This window comes from Acipenser ruthenus, chromosome 15, assembly GCF_902713425.1.
Source record: "Acipenser ruthenus chromosome 15, fAciRut3.2 maternal haplotype, whole genome shotgun sequence".
Lineage (NCBI taxonomy): Eukaryota > Metazoa > Chordata > Actinopteri > Acipenseriformes > Acipenseridae > Acipenser > Acipenser ruthenus.
The window spans coordinates 8,166,784-8,186,388 of record NC_081203.1 but is presented as its reverse complement, the minus strand read 5'-3'; the positions used below and the strand labels follow the sequence as shown (position 1 = coordinate 8,186,388).

Genomic DNA, 19,605 nt, shown 5'->3' with positions numbered 1-19,605 from the left:
TGTCATATTCAGTTGCTTGCCTTATGTGCTGCGTATACTATGTGAAAGTATTTGAAAAGTAACTTCTTTGAAAATAATTAAATACATATCACAGAAAGTAACTATTATTTGAAAATAATTAAATACAGATTGCAGAAAGTAACTATTATTTGAAAACATTTAAATAGGGTTTGTGGAAAGCAATTATTATTTGAAAATATTTAAATATTAAGTAAAGTAGTTGAAATAAGTTGAAATACTTTAAACACTTCATAAATATGTAACTGTAACATACAGCAGCCTAATTATTGTGATTATATTGACAGAAGCAAAGTGGACAGGGGTAAATACACTTAGAAAATAAAAAATAAAAAATAAAAAGGTTAACTTCAGTTGTGTAAAACACAGCAAACTTTATTTGGGTCGGTTGCAAATATAACAAATCAGTATAAACTCAAAGAATATCGTATAAAAATATACATTTCATAAATAAAAATCAATATTTTCTTTACAGCACAGTGCACACGCTGGAGGCAGGGTCTTTAGACCTGAATGTCATTACTGATTATCCATTTGCTACTCCACAGTGAGGAGGGCAGCTGGAGAAATGGAGTGTAAATCTGCTGTTAGGATTCTTGAGCTTGTTCTTTTACATACTGTTTAAGACACATATCCATCACTGGGAATCAGACTTGTTCGTTTCCATTAGCAGCAGGTAAAGATCAAACAGATTTCAATTGGAACTCTGTCAGCCCAGCTAAGACTGCCCGCTGGTCCAATATAAATACCAATTATACAAACAATGTGATGACTCCACCCCCAGTTTGATACTGGAACAAGATGCCATTGAGATGGAAGATGGGGATGTACATTACTGTACTCACAAGTAATGTCAATACTGGATTTGTCAGGAGAATTCCCACTGCCCTGAGCTCAGTTGCATCTGCCCTATATTCAATCTGTGTTAGCTGTTACACTCTGATGTACCATCTGAATTTATACAGGTGGTTTCACAGACCTAGATTAACACTCATTTTGGACTTCCTAATGTTATTTTAGGTAAAGTAATACAAGATTAGTACTAATCACGGTCTGTGAGACATCTAAGTAGACATGCTTGGGGCCACTCACGTCTAACACCCTCCTTGTCGCTCTTGAAGTGAATCAGTTGAAAGACAGCCTGACATGAGTGTGCCGGGCCAGAGACATCTAAGTGCACATGCTTGGGGTCACTCACGTCTGTGTTTTAGAGCCCCTTTTAAAGAACACAGCAAGAGTTTCATGAATATAAATAAAATATATGTAATTTTTTTAATAACTCTTTGTGAATAGTGATCATTATTTGAAAACATGTCAACCTTGTACACACTGTGTCCTCATTATCACAAATGATTAAATTATCAATCTTTTTTACACTCTGTGTTCATGATAACATTATCACTGGATAATAAAATGATTGCAATTAAAAAAACAATAAATACATTTGATTATTCAATTTCGAGCTGTATGCTGTATAAGCTACTGAAATATAGCTATTAAGTAATAGTAATATAACTACTATTGTTAGTGTCTATGCAGTGCAATTATTTAGGCATCACAGGTATAAGAGGTTTGTGTTTACACAGTTTTCTGTGCTGAAACGAGTTTTTAAACTTTCATTTTAAGGCACCTCCCCACTAGAACCTATTAGCAGTGACTACACTTATAATTTTTCACTGAGAGCATATATCTCACACTGAGAATGTCAATGACAAAGAATTCTAACGTGTAAACCTCAACAGAATCTACATAAACACATTCAATATGTTAATATGGTCTTTTTTGTTTTTATTTAGATGTATTTAACTTCTAATGTGTCTCTAAGGTTCAATGGCTACCTCTGATCAAGCTGAGAGTGTATTTCCTCTCGCACTGTTTGTATGACAGACCCAGAGTCTGCAACGCTTCCCTCATGGGCCTCACACAGCAAATAGTGTACGAGATATACACTCTCAACTTGATTAGAGGTAGCCACCAAACACTTATACTCAAGACCTACTGTACTGAAGCAACTTCTTAAAGTTGCAAAGTTTTTACCATGTGCAAAGTTCAAGCAACACAATCTAAACAGTTTTGTTTTCAGCAACTTGGTGAAAATTGTTGAAAGCGTTAGTTGCCACAAAATGTTACCTGAATACCTTAAACATATGCAGGAGAAAAGTGGTGATTAAGAGAGAATGTGAAGATAGCTGTGCCCAAACTGAGGAAGAAACTAATTACCACAGCACGTTTTTGTACTGCATTGCATAACTTGAAATGAGACTAAGTGGATAGCAGCCTCACTGTCAGAGCAGAGCCTGAAAGCGAAGTGGATTATAGCAGAGATAAAGGTAAACTAGAGACAATGCATGTGTATGTGTTCTTGTGTATGTATAAATATACCATTTGAAATGATAAAGAAATACAGTACTGCATCAGTTCTAAAAAGAAATCTACTACACAAACAACCCTGGTGTAAGATAACATGCAGTAAACTTGATTATGATGGCTTAATTACTTCCCTTCAGATGAAAATAAAAAATAAAGATTTCACTTCAATGCAAAGTCCGTACCACTTATAGAGCAAGTATGACTTTATTGCATGCAAGTTCCCTTAAATTAGCATTTTGGATTGCTCGCAGAGAAGAAAGTGGTGGAGACTTTACACTGTAGTGAGTCTACAGGGGTTCCTGTCATATCAGAGTTATTACCCTGGTTCAGTAGCCTGAGTGCTGTAGAGGCCTAGCTCAGCCTGTGCTGAAGGCAGGTTGCAGTACGCACAGGTTGGCAGTAGGGGGCGCTCCATCAATGTGTTTGAGGACCTGGATGGTGTCCTGCAGTAGAGCATCGAAGATCTCCTTTGTCAGTCTCATTTTCACACTGAGCTTGTCAGCGCTGTAGTCCACCCACTGCGGCTCCTCCTCATGCAGCTCCTGGATCTGAACAAGGACACATGCGTGTCAAATCAGAGCAGGACAAAGTCCGGGTCTTTCTTCTAGCCCTGTTCCCAGTTGTTTTTTTTAACCAATTAAACCTCCATTCAGGTCCTAAAGTAGTTTGTTATTTCATTATACATACTTAACATTTCAAAACACACATTCACAGGCAATACATCTAATACATCTTATTTTAAACTACATAGAAATCATTAAGGAGCAACTTGGCTTGGGTGTGAAATATCAGAGCTTTCTTAACTATGGTTTTATTGCTGTTTTTTACGTTCTCTTTGTATCATGTTCTGTTTCAGTTGTCACATCCTGGTGACTTTTGAAAACTCTGAAGTTTAAAGCGCCCTTGCGGCCTCAATACTGTGGAGTTCTCAGAACCATGTGTAACTTCCAAGTATTGGCAACAGGGGTGCTTTCAAACTTCTGAGTGGTTTGTGACGTGATGTGATTCCTTAAACAGAAAACACAATAAAGTGGATCTAAACAAGAAGAAGAAAGACATTCGTTAGGACAGCTGTGAACGCCAACTTGTACCTCTACAATTTAGTGACCCAATTTGTTGAAGTTGTAATGGTTAAACAGTGTCACTACCTGATATTTTGCAAAAAACGCTATCCACTTATCTAAAGTAATAGTCTAGTGTAGCATATTTTAACACTATTTAGCGAGTCTGCATGACACAAGAATCACAGTGTTGCCTGCCTGCTCTCAGTCTCAGTTTCCTCAATTACGTATCTGTTTTTTAAATCAATCCACAGTTTTAACTTGCTTCTCAAGTACTCATGACAGAGTTGTAGGGGTTCCAGTTTGAAATACATATATCCCTAGCGATTAATGAACAGCTGAAGTATCTGGCATGATGCCAGCTAAAGAAAAACTTCATTTGTTCCCACCCACTTCATCTACAAAGCCTTTCACCAGACATAAAAAATAGCTTCTTGATCGACATGGCTAGGTTACATTTAAAAGCTTTTTTGTGTTGATAAGAGAAAAGCTAGCACAGTTAGACTGATAGAGGGATATAATCTAATAGCTATGTTAGCTTACAGTCAGCTTAGACAAAAAATGACAGTAAACTGTGGTTTTGCATAGCATAAACATAGTAAAACCACAAGACTACTGTGTATATGTAGACTTTTATTCTGGGCCTGCCTGCATCCGGTATCTAGTAGCAATATCCAGCATGCTTAAGGTTGGAAACATAAACCAGCAAGTGAGAGCTACATCCTGCAGAAAGACTACCTAACCCCTGTGGTGGTGCTGTGAGCTGGATCTTTGAGTCATTGCCTACCAGAATGTAGTCCACTCTGTCTCTTTGAACTTTCCCAAACTTGGACATCTTCTGTAGAATCCTCCTCATCTCCAGGTCGCTGCGGTCCAGATTGAGCAGTCTCAGAACCTCCGCCTGCATGACAGACTGGAAGAGAGACCACGTTCATTCATTCATCATTATAAAATGTCATGGGCAAACTAAGCACTCTGATTGGTTGTTAGTGATCACATCACCATACAGGACTCTGCACTACTGCACTGGTCAGAACTTTTTTTGCCTCATCACATTCTTAAAGATCAAAGCGTGTTTGAATCAACACCTTTTGAAAGTGAATTTCACCACCATTACAGGTGATAAGGAACTACATTGCTGTGTATTGCCTGGGATTATTCTTTGTGGTTGCCAGACCGGGATTATAAAAATGAACGTCTGTTTGGACCGTGAACTTTGTTGTCTGTCTTCTTGTTTCATAATCACATCACCTCTACACCTGCGCACTGCAAACCACTTTGCCACAGTTGGTTAGTAATATATTTCTTCGGGTATTTCTAACAACTGATATCTGAAGCTGATATCTTTAGGCTGATTTTTTAATTTTTTTTTTTTATGGAAGCCGTTCTGAAGGAACATGAAGAGGCTCAGCCCCTTTGCCCTGGAATCCTGTTTGGCACACTGCTTAATTTGAGAAGACAGATGTCTTTGTATAAGACAAACTGCAAACTTGATGATGATTTCCATTACACGAGAGTAGATGTTAAAACTTCATGCTGATTTGAACTCAGCTCTCGCCAAGATAAGCACCAACTAAGACGTAGCTTTACAGTAAACTAATGTGATCCATATGTGTCTCCATCCATTTACGTTTCCTTCCATATGATGATGTAGATATCCTTCTGTCTGGTGTTAATGGCTGAAGTGTAATGCTGGCTCCAGGGATCAGCTTATTTTGCCTCCCTGGCGCATCAGCACACACAACGGCTGCGATGCTGGCTCCGGGGATCAACCAAAGTGCGGCCTCCCCAGCGCATCAGCATGACAACCGTCTGGATTGAGCTAAGTAGGGTACATCTCTGGGGTTTTCAAGTGGGCACCTTCCATCCTCAGTGTTTCGTCGACTAGCCCACGACACCTCAAGAGGGCTCGACGGTGATTCTGGCGTCCCAGCATCACCCCCCTCCGTCCCCCACTCAACTCAGCCCAGCTTACTTACCTGTCCCCAGCCAGAATCTTTCCGTCTCAACCACAGCCAGTTGCTGCTCCTCTCTGCTGCTTCAGATAAGTTCTTCACTGTCCGACGCAACTCTTGGCCACTGAATCCGACGTCTCTGAGAAACCGGGTTGTAGAGTGTGCCACAAATCCTCGACAACCCACTTCCACTGGGTAAACCCGAACTCTCCATCCTCGCTGTTCCGCTTCAGTGGCTAGTTGAGCATACCGCAGTTTCTTCCTCTCATACGCCTCATCTACAGCGTCCTCCCATGGCACTGTTAACTCTACCAGGTGAACAAAGCGTGCTGATCCAGACCACAAGACAATATCTGGTCGAAGGTTAGTGGTGGCAATCTCAGGTGGAAAAATAAGCCGTTGACCAACATCTGCCAGCATTTTCCAGTCTCTAGCAACTTCCAGTTGTCCTGGGCGAGAATTGGTTTTAACACCTTTTCTTGGTGGTTGCTCTCCTGGGCGGAGGAATGTTGTCTTTTGTGTGTAATGTTTTGATGGAACAGGTGACAACTTATTGGTCATGTTACGCTTGTCTTCCAATGCTAAGGCCAAACATCGCAGCACCTGGTCATGGCGCCAAGTAAACCGTCCTTGGCTAAGAGCCACCTTACATCCTGTCAAAATGTGCCTTAATGTTGCAGGTGATGAACACAAAGGACATGAGGGATCCTCTCCTACCCAGAGGTTTAGGTTCTGTGGTGATGGGAGAACATCACATTTTAGTCATTATTACATTATTGTTTTTATTTTGGCTCAAAAATTGAACCTACTGCACAGATGACATATATCCTTACATCAAATACAGCGTGACAGGGGAGGGACTGAGTGTGAGGCTGTAGGAGTGGACAGCAGCCTTAGATTATATCAGAGACAGTGTTAGAGCAGAGAGTACAAAGGGATGGACACCAGTCTAAAGCCATATTCCCACAGAAAATGCAGGATCAGTGATGCCGCATTTCGTTTTCTAAATTCACCTTTTACACACAACAATATTGCCAGTTCAGTGTCTGCAATTTGGTGGCTTACCCCCATTTACACAGAAGGCAGATATTCTCGCGTTACCATAATTTGCTATGTTCAGTACCGTGATCAAAACAATGATGCCTTTGGTACCTGCCGTGGTATGTGTGATGTTTTTCACTATACTTTCTGAATATCACAATAGAGTAATGAAAAGATTGGAAGACATGCAGAAAGAATTTAGCCATCATTTGCTTTTTATTATGCACAACACCGCGTGTCATTAACTTTTCTACTATTGTGGAATACACATTAGCATCTCCCAGTTCCATCAAGTTGGGCGTTTATCTCTTCTTCTGCTCTGATGGTCAAAAGCTCCCTTACTTCTTTTTCAGACCAATTACTACCTGGTGAAAAAAAAATCCACCTTGAATGCAGAATGCGGTGGTTGTGACGGCATTGCAGTTTACACTGAAAGTAATGCACTTCAGTACCTGCACTGTGCCGCCACTGCATTTTACCGGCATTTCCCATTTACACTTAAAGTGATACTGCATCAGTGCCGCCACAGACATGGCAAATTGCTTCAGTGTAAACATGCCTTAAGATACATGAGTTTTGTCAGAGCGTTACCTTGACTTCCTTGAGGGTGGGCCTGCTGCACAGTAGAGCTGAGAGGGTGGAGACCCCTTTCCCCCTCCATGGGGAGGTACTGGTGTTCAGATTCTCTCGAAAAGCATCATGGAATATATCTGAGGTTAGATCAAATATGACCTGTAAGTGAAAGAGAAGAATGATTTATGGTACATCAAACAGTATTCGGTTATTCCTTTCTCAGGGTTTACAAACTGTCATTTAACTGGCTGCCCTAGTAAAAAATATGCTGGTGATAAGAAACATGAACCCAAAACAACTGTCTACTAGACATCATTTCAAAGTAACCAATAGTAGGGCTACCACATTGGAGTGAGAATTTAAAATGCCACATACCAAGAACATCTTTCATTTTTACAATTTAAAAATTTTAGATATGGGGTGCAACACTATCATTGGATACAACTTATATAGTACCTTGGTGTTCATGGCTGTTGTAAAAACAGTCATACAAAATTGCATATTCACAAATCAAACATATTTGTATTTATCCCACTAAGAACAAGTGGTGTGCAAAGAAATCTGATTTGGCTTTTCCTTTAAATCTAAATATTTTACATAGATTAAGTCTAGCTAAATAAATCAATAAAATTGTATCTTTAGTAATAATTCATTGTTTAGAGTCATATTCCAGTTTAGACATCCCTTTCTCTTAGTTCCATAGTGTACACTACACTGACCCCCAAGATGTACCTGGGTTTACCGAATCTCATTAGAATGAACCTGTAGCCCAAAACGACGAGAAATGCAATTGTATTCCATGGATAAAAGGATGGTCGGGTTAGCTGCTTCCAATTAAGACATTAAAAACTTTCTTTGCATCACCTCATGAATAAACATGGACAGTTTGCCCAAGAGATAAGTGTAGAGAAATGTGATGATCATCTATACCAAGTGGAAGAGCAACTAGAGTGAGAGAGTTTTATAGGTCTGAGTGAAGAATAGTTAGGAATAAGTGTGAGTTTGAATTATGTGCTCAGTGAACTAGGTACAGAAAGTAAAAATGTCAAGTGGAAATGGAGAGAAGTTCAAAGACATAGTTTTGACAGATGTGTTATAGTTAACCATGGTACATATTGTAAGGTGATGGCTGGGAGATAGGCATAATGACCTGTTTGACCAAAATTGGTTTATGGCCAGTTTCTTAAGAACAGATACAAGTAAATAGTTAAGGGACCCCATCTTATTTGAAACAATATGTTTTCAGTATAAATATAAGTGTAGTAATGAGACACCCTGAGAAGATTCGAACACCTCCAGATCTCCTATCCATCATATCGACACCTCCCTGCAGGAACAGGTAACCTCGGCCTTTACCTTAAAATCTGCTGTGTGATGATAGTGACCGTCATACATAACTAAATGGAACGGAACTTTGTACTTTCAAATCAAATTAATGTAATCTTGATGAGTTTTAATTATGAGTCATTTGAGTCTTAATAGGTAAATACTGATTTATTTACCTAGCCTCAATCTCTTTCAAAGTTTGACAATTATGCCATGATATTCCAATTGTAAGGGACCATCTCTAACATACCAACCTGTTTATAGGCTTTCCTGCTTTCTTCATCGGCCATACAGTCATCCCCTTCTCTCTTTCCCTCAACATCACACTCCCCAACCTTCTGACCTGGTACCTGGCTCCACAGCCTCTCAACTGCGCTCCCCACCAGTGTTCGTACATGTGCAGGGTCATGGAGGCGTTTGTCTTCCAGGGGGGGTGCTGTCAAGGTAGTGCACTGCCATTGATCCAAATAGCATAGTGTGCTGGGGGAGCAGGGCTCCTGCTGACACTTCTCAATTGGGGGGGGGGGGGGGAGAAGAAGAAGACAAAGAAGAAGAAGAAGAAGAAGAAGAAGAATGGGGTAGACATATAAATGTATTACAAATAAAAACTATTGCTGCACAATGATACAAATCACATAGGCAGGAAAATAAGTAAAATAATTAAAACTACAGCTATAATATTTTCTATAGTGTGATTTACATGCCCCACAAGCCATACAAAAGTAATTTAGATGTAAACCTGTACTTACAGGTTCAGGGCTCTTGGGGGTGTTGGTCAGGCTCCCTCTGGTCCTCGCAGCCTCCTGCTGCTGCTGCTTTCTCTTCCGAATCCCTTGGAACTCCCTCACCACCTCGCTCAATAACTCCCCTGCCACACTGTGCACCAGACAATTCAGCACAGGGCTGCCAAGGGTGCTTGAATCCCCCATCTCCTCTTTGTGTGTATGGCGTTCCCCAATGAGTGGAGCTCCTGAGATGCTCAGGGATTTTCTTCGGTTGGTTTCAGGTAGTTCTTGAATCATTCTATCTGCAGGTTGTTCACTACCTAGTTTCTTATTTGTATTTGTTGTAACACTACTATCCAGCTCAAAGGAGTTGTCCGCTTCATTCTGCTTGGACTCAGCCCTTGCTTCATTGATGATCTGCTGGAGGTCTGTCTCTCCTGTACTGAACTCTGATGCAGTGGAAGAGGGAATGGACTGTGCCAAGTTCCATTCTTCCTCAATAAACACAGCTGTGTTCTGTATATTGTTATTAATCTCCTCAAGAGTCGGGCTGTATGAGCCAGCTTCACACACCTTAGGGGCTAAAGACCGCTTTCCTCCTTTTTCCCCACTAGGCTCCTTCCCTCCCCTTTCTCCACTCCTCTTTTCTCCTCCTTCCCCCCTGCCCTCAGCTAATCCACTGTCCCCTATATTATCTCTTAGGGATCTAAATTTCTCAGGTGAGTCTCCATCTGAGAAGGGATCTTCATTGGCTTTGAAATCTGAGTCAGTCTCATGGCCCCCCAGAAGGTGAGATATGTCCTCTGCTCTGACCAGGACACCACAGTTTTTAGGACATTCAAAATACCGGATGCCTCGGTAGGTGCCATTGTGATGTCCGGATGGACTGTCTAGGGCAACCCCAGCCCAATGTCCGGTTGCAAAACTAGTGAGCCCTTTGAACTTCAGAACCCCAGGCTTGGTGTGGCACACCAACACTCGGTCTCCAATGTGGAAGGATGACAATGGGTCTGACAGTGAGTCTGAGTCGCTTTCATCAGCATTGGTAAGAGTTACAAATGGGGTTCCCTTCTTGAAATGCTGGGAGCTCTGTTCTTGGTGTTCCACATCTTCCTGTGAAGGCTGAAATTGAGACCCATTGGCTACAACCTCAAGAGTTTGCTTTTCACGCTTATGATTTACAGCTACCATACATTTATCCATAGGATCCAAGAACTGCTTCTCTTGCAGAGATCTGTTCAGCTCCTCTGTGTAACACTCCTCAACAGGAGGGGCCAGGTCCTCTGATAGGGATGGTAAGTCCTCGCTCTTGATCGAGGGATCATCATCCACTGGGTATTGAGGTCTCTCCTTCCCAAACTCTCCCAGTTCTTCTGGTACTGGGGGGAAGTCTTCGCTTTGAAATGAGGCATCATCACTTGTCCATGTAATCACCTCACCTGCAGGGGGAGGAGGAGGGAGGGGCAAATCATCACAAGCTTCAGAGCCTGTCTCTCTTGCAATAGGTGGAGGTAGTTCAGCACTCCCATAGGACAGTACCTCATCCAACGGTGACAATATCTCTGATAAGTTCTCGTCAGACAGTGGCCTTCTTGAATTAATGGAAGCACCGTCTCTCATTGCAGAACAAAATAATGGCCTATCCTTGGAAGCCTGTGCTTTCTCCAAGACTTTACCTGAGGAACTTAGTTTTACATGTCTTTTAATCTTTGGTGGCAGGGAAATGGATGTTTCTGGGCATGGTTGGCCAGTACTGTTCTTTGTAACCTGTGATTCAGTTTCTCTAGAGGCTTTATTTTGAACCAATGGTTTTAAGTTATTTTCAAGATCTGAGGTGCCTTTTCCCTGACATTCTATCCCCTCTAGTATAAGCTGCTCCTCCCTTGAAGAAAACAGTTCTTGGCTGCTCAGGGAGAAGTCTTCCTGGGGCTCTGGTGCTTCACTCTCTGAGAAGTCATCACTGTTGGAACCAGATATTTTTAGTGAGCTATCAGGGCTTCTGGGTTCAAGATCCAGGAATAGGCCTCCCTTGTTTGGCTTGCCTTCTGTAGTTTTTTCTGCAGACGATGTACCTTTTGGGAACTCAACTCTAGGTAAAATGGGCTCACCAATGTCCTGGTGATCTTTCTTAATCTCTTCCACCACAGTGTAGCTCTGATGGAACTGGTCTCCTACTGTTCCTGGAACTCGTGGAAGCATGTACTGCTTGCTTTTGAATGGGCTGTGGTCAACTAAAAGATCACTTTGAGTTAGATAGTCATTTTGAGAACTGTGCCTCATTGAATCTTTAGGTATTTTGGTTATCTGTTGTTGGTTAACCTCTTCAGGACATTCTTCCTTCATAGGAGAAGCGTCATTGGACACTCTCTTTGACTTAAGATCAGGTGAATCAGGGCCCTGAGGGCTGCCTGTCTCTAGCACTTCCCCTTTACTGCTCTCTGTGTCAAAAGGGATTTCTTCCTCAATTTCCAAAGAGGAGACAGATGTCTCAGATATGTTTATACGAACGGCAGATGCTCTCTGGAATTCTTGGAGTGAGGGATATGACCCCAAACTTTTCTGTGACTTCAAGGAAAGATCATTTGAATTAGAAGACAAGTGGAGCTTCAAGTTGAACCTGGAACAAGATGATTCTTCTTCTGAAGACTCATAGCTATCTATGTTTTTTTGTGAATGCTCTTCTTTCTCAGATTCTAAATTGCATGCCTTTCTGTCAATCACCTGTCCATCTATAACAAAAGAAAATGTCTTGTTACTATATACACTGCTAACAACATAATTCCATAAATAGTAGCCATTTTGCACTTCCATTAGCTACATAGGTCTCAAATGTGCAGTTTTAAAAGAAACACATAGTACACATGTACAGTGCAGTCCGTTTATAAGAATCACATCCATCCCGGGTGTTTTGATTCTTATAAGCGGATGATTCTTAAATGCAGACCGATATGATTACTGTGGTGCAGAATCAAACTTAGCATGAGAATGATAAGAGCGTGTTCCCTGGCTGCAGTGTAATGGGTTGACCAGTAGATGCCAGCATGTATGCACGCCCACGAAAAATCCACAGCTGCTTTCCTTAACGAATTAAGGATAATAGTCAATTGGTTAACTTCTTGTTAAAGTTAATAGCTTTGTGTTTGGGGGGGGGGGGGGGGGGTATAGAGGCGTAAGGAAGCAGAAGTAACAAAAAGAAACCAAAACTCGAGTAAGAGACCTAATCTTTGTTCCACATGAAGTACTGTTAGTTAGTGCTCCAGCTAGACCTAGGTTTATTTTGTTTGTTTTATTAGCGGTTGTTTCGCCACCGCAGTGTAAGAAAAATAAAACCAACGCTGGTTTAAAACTGTAAATCAAGACTCCAGCCTGATAATTTACACTATCCTCGGCCACTCTGTCACATTGCAATTAGCAAAAGCATACCATCAGCAGTTCAAATACAGTATACATATGTCAATGATGCTCAATCATTGAGGACAATACATCAGAACAAGTCCTTGTGGGTAAGCAGCTTGTTATATGATCACAATTATGTTTACTCAAGTCTGCAGAATCCTATTTTACTACAGTATACCTGAGAAGCAATCGTCTTGTGAGGGTGCCTAGTTTAACTGCTGTGCGTGTTACGTGTAATGGCCTTTGAATTAAAATGAGATTACAGTACAGTATTTACGGTCAGGACTACCACTGCATTTAAGCATCTATGGCTTACTTAATCCCACTCCCTCTACATGCATATCTCACAATAACACTGCTGTACTCAGTATGTATTCAATGAATATGTATTCACTTTATTTAAACACATTTTCACTAATAGAGAACACAAAAAACCATGCCTGCACAATGCAGTGGTGCAGTCACGATTGATTACAAACAATGCAGTGTTTCCTGCATCATTGCATGATCCATGCTGCGTACGTGCCTAATTGCACGAGATGTGATCAAATTCAAAAACAGCTTTTATTGGCTGTAGTCAGTTTACCCCGAAATGATTATTATAAGCAGACTGCTTGATTCTTACAAGCAGATTATTTTACATTGGTTGGTATAGGAATGATTTGGTCCCAGTGGTTTTGATCACTATATGTGGCTGATTCTTATATCAGTGATTCTTATAAATTGACTGCACTGTATTTTAATTTTAAAACATGTTATCTGCTACTACTTTTGGTTCAAGGAAACTCTTAGTTTCGATGCCTTATTCTCGTGTTTTCTGTTTGCATTTATACTCCCTGGGCTGTTTCACCGTAGTAGTTTCTTCTGTGTCAAAGAATGTTACTGACTGAAAGCATGTGCATTAACAGGGGAAGAACCTGATTGGTTATTGACAGAAAATATGCAAGTGAAGGGGTGGACCGATTTAAAATAAACCAGCCAATAGAAGATCTGCATTTTCTCAGTGGCAGTCCAATCATAAGTGAGTGGAGGCGGGGCATAAACAATTGAAGGTATTTTCTGGCTTGGCTGACTGTTTTGAATAAGTTTAACCAATGGCAATGTCAAAGATCTGCCCTGGTTTTGCAGCTGTCCAATCATGAGTGAGCAGAGGTGGGACATAAATATGCTAGGCCCTAAGTGGTGTAACAATAGCTGAATTATGCACGATATTGCTTATTAGAGCGTTATTGAGAATTATATTCAGAACGTCTAAGTCATATTTCGATTTACGTTTTACAAATACAAAAATAATGTCATCAGACTACAGAGGTATTGTAGTCGATTTGGTTACAAACCAATTTTCAAGAAGAACTTTCTCAGAAAAAATTTGGAGATTGTTTAAAAAGGGAGGCATATACCACAAATACCCGAACCGACACAGGAAGGGCAGGGATATACTCGCCACTTCCAAAACTGTAATTATTAAAGGTCTCTGTGGTTTACTGGTAACTGTCAATTAAACAAATAATACTGCTCAGTATAATCTTTTGTTCAGTACAGAAAAGGCGATACCGAACTGCACTGGCTACAGCAATCTAGGATGTATAACGAAGTCAGCACAAAAACATGAGTGTTCCCAAAGTCACCTGCGAGCCACTGTAACACTCAAAACTTTTTTGATGTTCAAATGGATAAGCAGAAGTGTAGGGATGCAATACATCACAACAAGCAAGCAAAAACTGGCTTTCAGAGGGCATGATGAAGGCAGCAATTCTGTGCAATATTGCTTATTATAGAGCGTTATTTCACCCAAGACTTCCGACTCGTTTGCAACTGGTTTGCGACTATTGCGACAGGCGCAACACTTTAGTAAACCTACCCCATAGTGTCAAATTATTTATCTGATGGTCTAAAGCTGGTTTCATTGTTTCATTGTGAGTGTTTGAATGTATACAACATTATACCATTTGAGTTGCTTGATAACTTATTAGCTAAATATGGTACATGATAAAAGAGCTGTAAAGCATGTTGTTAAACACTGATTAGCTCACCATGAGAATTCTTTAACGTTATTTATTTTCCATTTCACTAAAAAGAAAAAATAGCGCTGGATTTGAACTTTTGTGAAGAAACTTGTTATTGTATTAATGCTGTGCTCCTTCTTCTTTTAGGGCTCCTTCCACAATGCTTTCTTTGTCCCCAACTCCCACACATTAATGAGAAGCCATGGCTCACAGCAGAAGAGAGTGGAAGCTGAAGTGGTTTGGCCATGTGACCAGAGCAACAGGCCTAGCAAACACAATTCTACACTGGAAAACTGGATTGAAGAGGAAGAGATGCCATTCAGAGGCAACCTGGCACAAAAACATCTCCCGCCCCAACCCCTGGATGGGGAAATCGCAGTCAGAGCTTCTCCACAGACAGAGGGGAGTGAAGTGGAGGGAGATGACAATCTGTCATCAAAAAATGACACCCTATGACACCCTATTATCACGGGATAAGCTAAGCTAAGCTTGGCGTTTGCTAGGTTACAGTTAATCATACCAGCTTTCTGCAAAAAATTAAACTAATTTGCATATATAACATACTCATTGTATAAATAGGAAAGCTAATTCTAGGCTATTTGTTACAATATTTATCTAATTTATTCCAACATCATTGGCATACCCTTAACCATGCTTCACATGTCATAGGTATTTGGACTGACGTCATTTATTAGATAAACATCATATCTACTAACCTGGAATCAGCTTTCCTATGCAATGCTGTTACATTGTGTGGTGTATGTGTGGAGAGGGGAGGGATTGATGCAGAGGGTGCTTCAGTTTGTAGGTAGCAGGACTGCCTCAGACAAGCAGCTTCTGAGCATCTAGCAAGTTCATCTTTTTTTGTAATGGTAAAATATTGAGACCACAGATTTGTTTTTTTAAATGAACAACATTACCTTGCAAACTGAAAAGAAATGTAGAAAACTATTTAACTAGAAGATTAGCATTAGTTTGACTTGAAAATGGTAGAACATGTGTTCAAACAAATAAAGGACAAAAGCAGTTTACAGGCGCTGTGGAGTAGAGCGGCGGTGGGTACAGGGATGAAGTGATGGTTGATATCAGACTCCTGCAGCAAGGGAATACTATTGTATTTATAGAAGGCTGCTACCACTATACACAGCAAAGCTTTATAGAAAAAATCATAATTATTAACAAGACTTTGAAAACTACATTACTAGGGAAAGAAATCCACATGCTGGAATAATAACAAGAACGACATTGCTAAGGACAAAACCTGCCAGGCTGCCATATTGGATATGAATTCCAGGTCAAAGTCACCAAATAAATTTCAAGTGTCTGACTGTTTGTTGTATCTGCTGAGTTTAAAGATATATGTATGTATAGCCTTGAGACGGGGTGCCCGCCCCTTTATTAATGATATATTATTTAGTTGTTATTTTTATGATTTATTTCAGTTTTTATTATGACTTTGCTATTGTTTGTTTTGGATCGGTATAGAGGGGGTTAAATTCCTCCCTGCCAGAAATCTATGTGAGAAAAGCCACAGACTCTAAAAGCCAGGAGAAATCCTTTCTCTGGGTGGAGTATGGTGGACAGACAGACAGACAGAGTGAACAGCAAGAAAAATCAATGCTACCTATTTGTTAACAAAGGTACTTGTTGTGTTTATTTTTGATTTATATGGTGTGGAAACCTTTACTTTGGCCCTTGTGCCTTTTATTTTGTGTTTGAGAAGTTTATTTATTATTTTGTTATTTTTGTTTGCTTAAATACGAACGCAGCAGCACACATTTGTTTGTGTACTTCTTCCTGGTCTGCCGTCACCCCACAAGCCAGACTGTCACAGTGGCATACAGACAGATAGATTTACTGACAGAGAGACACCTCCCTATATTCCCAAAGTCAGATAACTTGCTAAATCATGTTGCTACCACGTTGCATCACAATTTAATAATAGGTTTTCCAGATATAAGTGTGACCGATGATGGATAAATGTACAGACAAAGGGGTAGATGTAGTAAAGTGTTGCGCCAGTCGCATAACCACTCGGAAGTCTAGGGTGAAATGCACTAAACATGCGCAATGCTGTGCGACTTTTTAGGGAATGCTTTGCGGCAGCAGTTTTTCTTTGCGGTTCAGCCTTAGATGAGTGTGTAATTATGGGCGTTCCTGTATACATTTGCAAAAAGGGGGCGGAGAAGAGGGTTCTCAAATATTATAATGAGATGTACTAAAACTACTGACAATTGCGACACTTACAATTGCATCAATTTGTTCAGAACTTTTGAAAGCATGTTTTAAACAGTCGCAATTGTTGCTGGCATTTCCCAGTATGCTTTTTCTCGTGTGTTGCCAGTTGTGCACAATGCATTCTTGAGACAAACACCCAAGTACCTAATTTTCACGAAAGTCATGGTGTATTTACAAGGCTTGAAAACACATTTCTATGACATTTCTGGTTTTCCCACAGTGTTGGGAGCAATAGACTGCGCACATGTGCCACTAACCCCTCCAGCTCATATTGAGCATCTGTATAGGACCATGATCTATTGTGTGTTAATTGTCAAGGGTACTAAGTAGGCCAAGTTAAAAATAATAATAATTAAAATAAAGTAAAAAACCCAAAAATCAATTTTTAAAATAATCTTTTATTCGCATTGTACAGCAATGTATAAAATGCAGCAGCATGATTTATTTTGTGTTACCAGTAGGCTAAAGTAAAAAGAAAGTGCGCTAGGTAATCATTTGATTTTACTACTGTACTGTATACTGTATAGGCCTACTGTACAGATTCCTATTTTTACATAATGTAATGCATAGCCTTCCCAAAACACATTAGTGTTATTTCAGCACAATTAAAATACATTGAGAACTCTAAATGTATGTGTGTGATTTTATTGTATTGTTTTTAAACCCATCACCTCCTCATGTCGGACAAACATGTCAGGTTCAGCGAGGGCCTACTAAATGATTATGAAAAGCTTTTTGGGGGTGAAGGTTGGGGCCCCACTATAGAATCTGATGGGATTAAACTGCCTTTCATTTTTTATATATATAACAGTATTAAAACAGGTAAAATGAATACGGAACAGAATGCATCTTATAGATGACGTTTACATTTAACAAAAACTATGTTATTTTGATTCTTGCACCCATGCATGTATAGACGTTATCCTTTGGGCACCCTCTACTGCAGCAAACCCCAACTCAAACCCCGCTATTTATTTGAACAGTGTTGCACCACTCTTGCAATGTATGCCAGAGATCTCGCTAAGAATACGCAACACTCTCTCCCTCTTCCTCAGCTAAGAACCTTGGAGTCACCCTGGACCCCTGCCTCTCTTATTCCCAGCACATCTCCACTCTGGCACGCACTTGCCGATTCTTCCTGAGCAACATCCGAAGAATCCGACCCTTCCTCATCAACTATGCTACCCAGCTCCTGGTCCAGGCCCTGGTACTCTCCCGCCTAGACTACTGCAACTCCCTCCTGGCAGGCCTCCCTGCGTCCGCCACCCGTCCGCTCCAGCTTATCCAGAACTCTGCTGCCCGCCTGGTGTTCTCTCTGCCTCGCTTCGCCCACGCTACTCCACTACTCCGCTCGCTCCACTGGCTCCCGATCACCGCTCGCATCCAGTTCAAGACTCTTGTACTAGCCTACAGATGCCTTGACCAGACTGCACCCAGCTACCTCCAGACCCTCATCTCTCCCTACACCCCCACTCGACCTCTCCGCTCCGCCTGCACTAGAAGACTAGCTCTACCTCCGCTACGCTCCCCTGCCTCCAGAGCCCGCTCCTTCTCCACCCTTGCTCCGCAGTGGTGGAATGACCTTCCTACAGATGTCAGGACTGCCCAGTCCCTGACCACATTCCGGCGCCTCCTCAAGACTCACCTCTTCAAAGAGCACCTGTAGAACTCCTCTGTTTGTATCCTGGGACACTATCACCCTTCATGTAAATGTGCTTTATTTTGCTCTTATCTGCCCCCTAGTTTACTGCATTTAATCCTGTACTTCAGAATACTGTAATCTGCCAAGTGTTTAACCTGTAGTACTTTGTATTTAATCACATCCTGATGTAACTATCACTATTTAATCATATCCTGATGTAACTATCACTATTGTCTGCTGTATTATTGAATTGTGGTTTGTCACACTTGTACTTTGCTTGAACAAAAGTTATTGTATTTCTTGCTCTTATTGTATTACTTGTATTGTAACACTTGAAATGTATTTGCTTACGATTGTAAGTCGCCCTGGATAAGGGCGTCTGCTAAGAAATAAATAATAATAATAATAACAAGTATTTAAATGAGTATATTGCTGCTCTTTTCATTAAGATATTTTCTCTTAGTACATACGACAAAATGTATACTTTGTGAATTGTCGCAAAATGTTAATACAAAGTTTCATCACAATAAGCGTTTTTCAGATATATCGAAAAAAGTGTGTACAGTTGTATGTATGTACATATGACAGTCTCCACTATAGCTCTGTTACTAGGGGTTTCATCTGCTATGGAAGATACAAGCACGGCTTCAAATCAATACTGGCCTGGCTGCTACTTACCCCAGTCCACCAGATGTTCAGGCAGTAAAGTAAACTGATTAAAAGAATAATTAAGTGATTAACTCATTTAAGGAACAAATTAGCTAAGATCATCTCCAGAAACTTACATTATATACATTATATAGGTATTGCAATTCACATAAATCATCATTGTTCATTGCTATTAAATCCACTCACTTGGCTTGGATACAAGTGGATAGCTTGGTGATTTTTAACACACCTTCAGTCCTTCTTACCTGTCTGTGTCCTGTCCTCTACCACATGAGTTGATCCCTCCTCAATCTTCCCAGCCTCATGCTCCCCAGAGCCCCACTCCTTATCATCCCATTCCTGGTTATCCGTATCACTGTTCTCCTGATCGGAGTGGAGACTATCCAGCTTGCTCCGTTTCGTTTCCAGGTTCTGGATATCCTGCTCATTGTCCTCTGGATCTGAGCGAAGAACATCTGTTTCCAAACCCAGGATCTCCAGATCACTCTTTCTCTTTTCCCAGCTCCAACTCCCCTCTGTTGGAGAGGCGTCTCTTTCTGTTTTCATCACAAACCTGGAAGTACAAAATACATTGAAAAAGAAAAA

General features: G+C 40.7%; 1 protein-coding gene across 1 annotated transcript in view; it reads right to left on the bottom strand.

The window, feature by feature from the left end:
• Positions 1–378: 378 nt before the first annotated feature.
• Positions 379–19,605, bottom strand: part of LOC117422505 (centrosome-associated protein 350-like) — a 71,938-nt gene continuing 52,711 nt past the window's right edge. Inside the window, exons 20-25 of the mRNA XM_058987333.1 lie at positions 19,266–19,573; positions 9,094–11,798; positions 8,599–8,850; positions 7,037–7,177; positions 4,237–4,362; positions 379–2,936 (exon numbers count right to left, since the gene is read on the bottom strand). Coding sequence (XP_058843316.1) covers positions 2,745–2,936; positions 4,237–4,362; positions 7,037–7,177; positions 8,599–8,850; positions 9,094–11,798; positions 19,266–19,573 — 3,724 coding nt within the window. The 3' untranslated portion in view covers positions 379–2,744. The remainder of the gene's footprint in view (positions 2,937–4,236; positions 4,363–7,036; positions 7,178–8,598; positions 8,851–9,093; positions 11,799–19,265; positions 19,574–19,605) is intronic.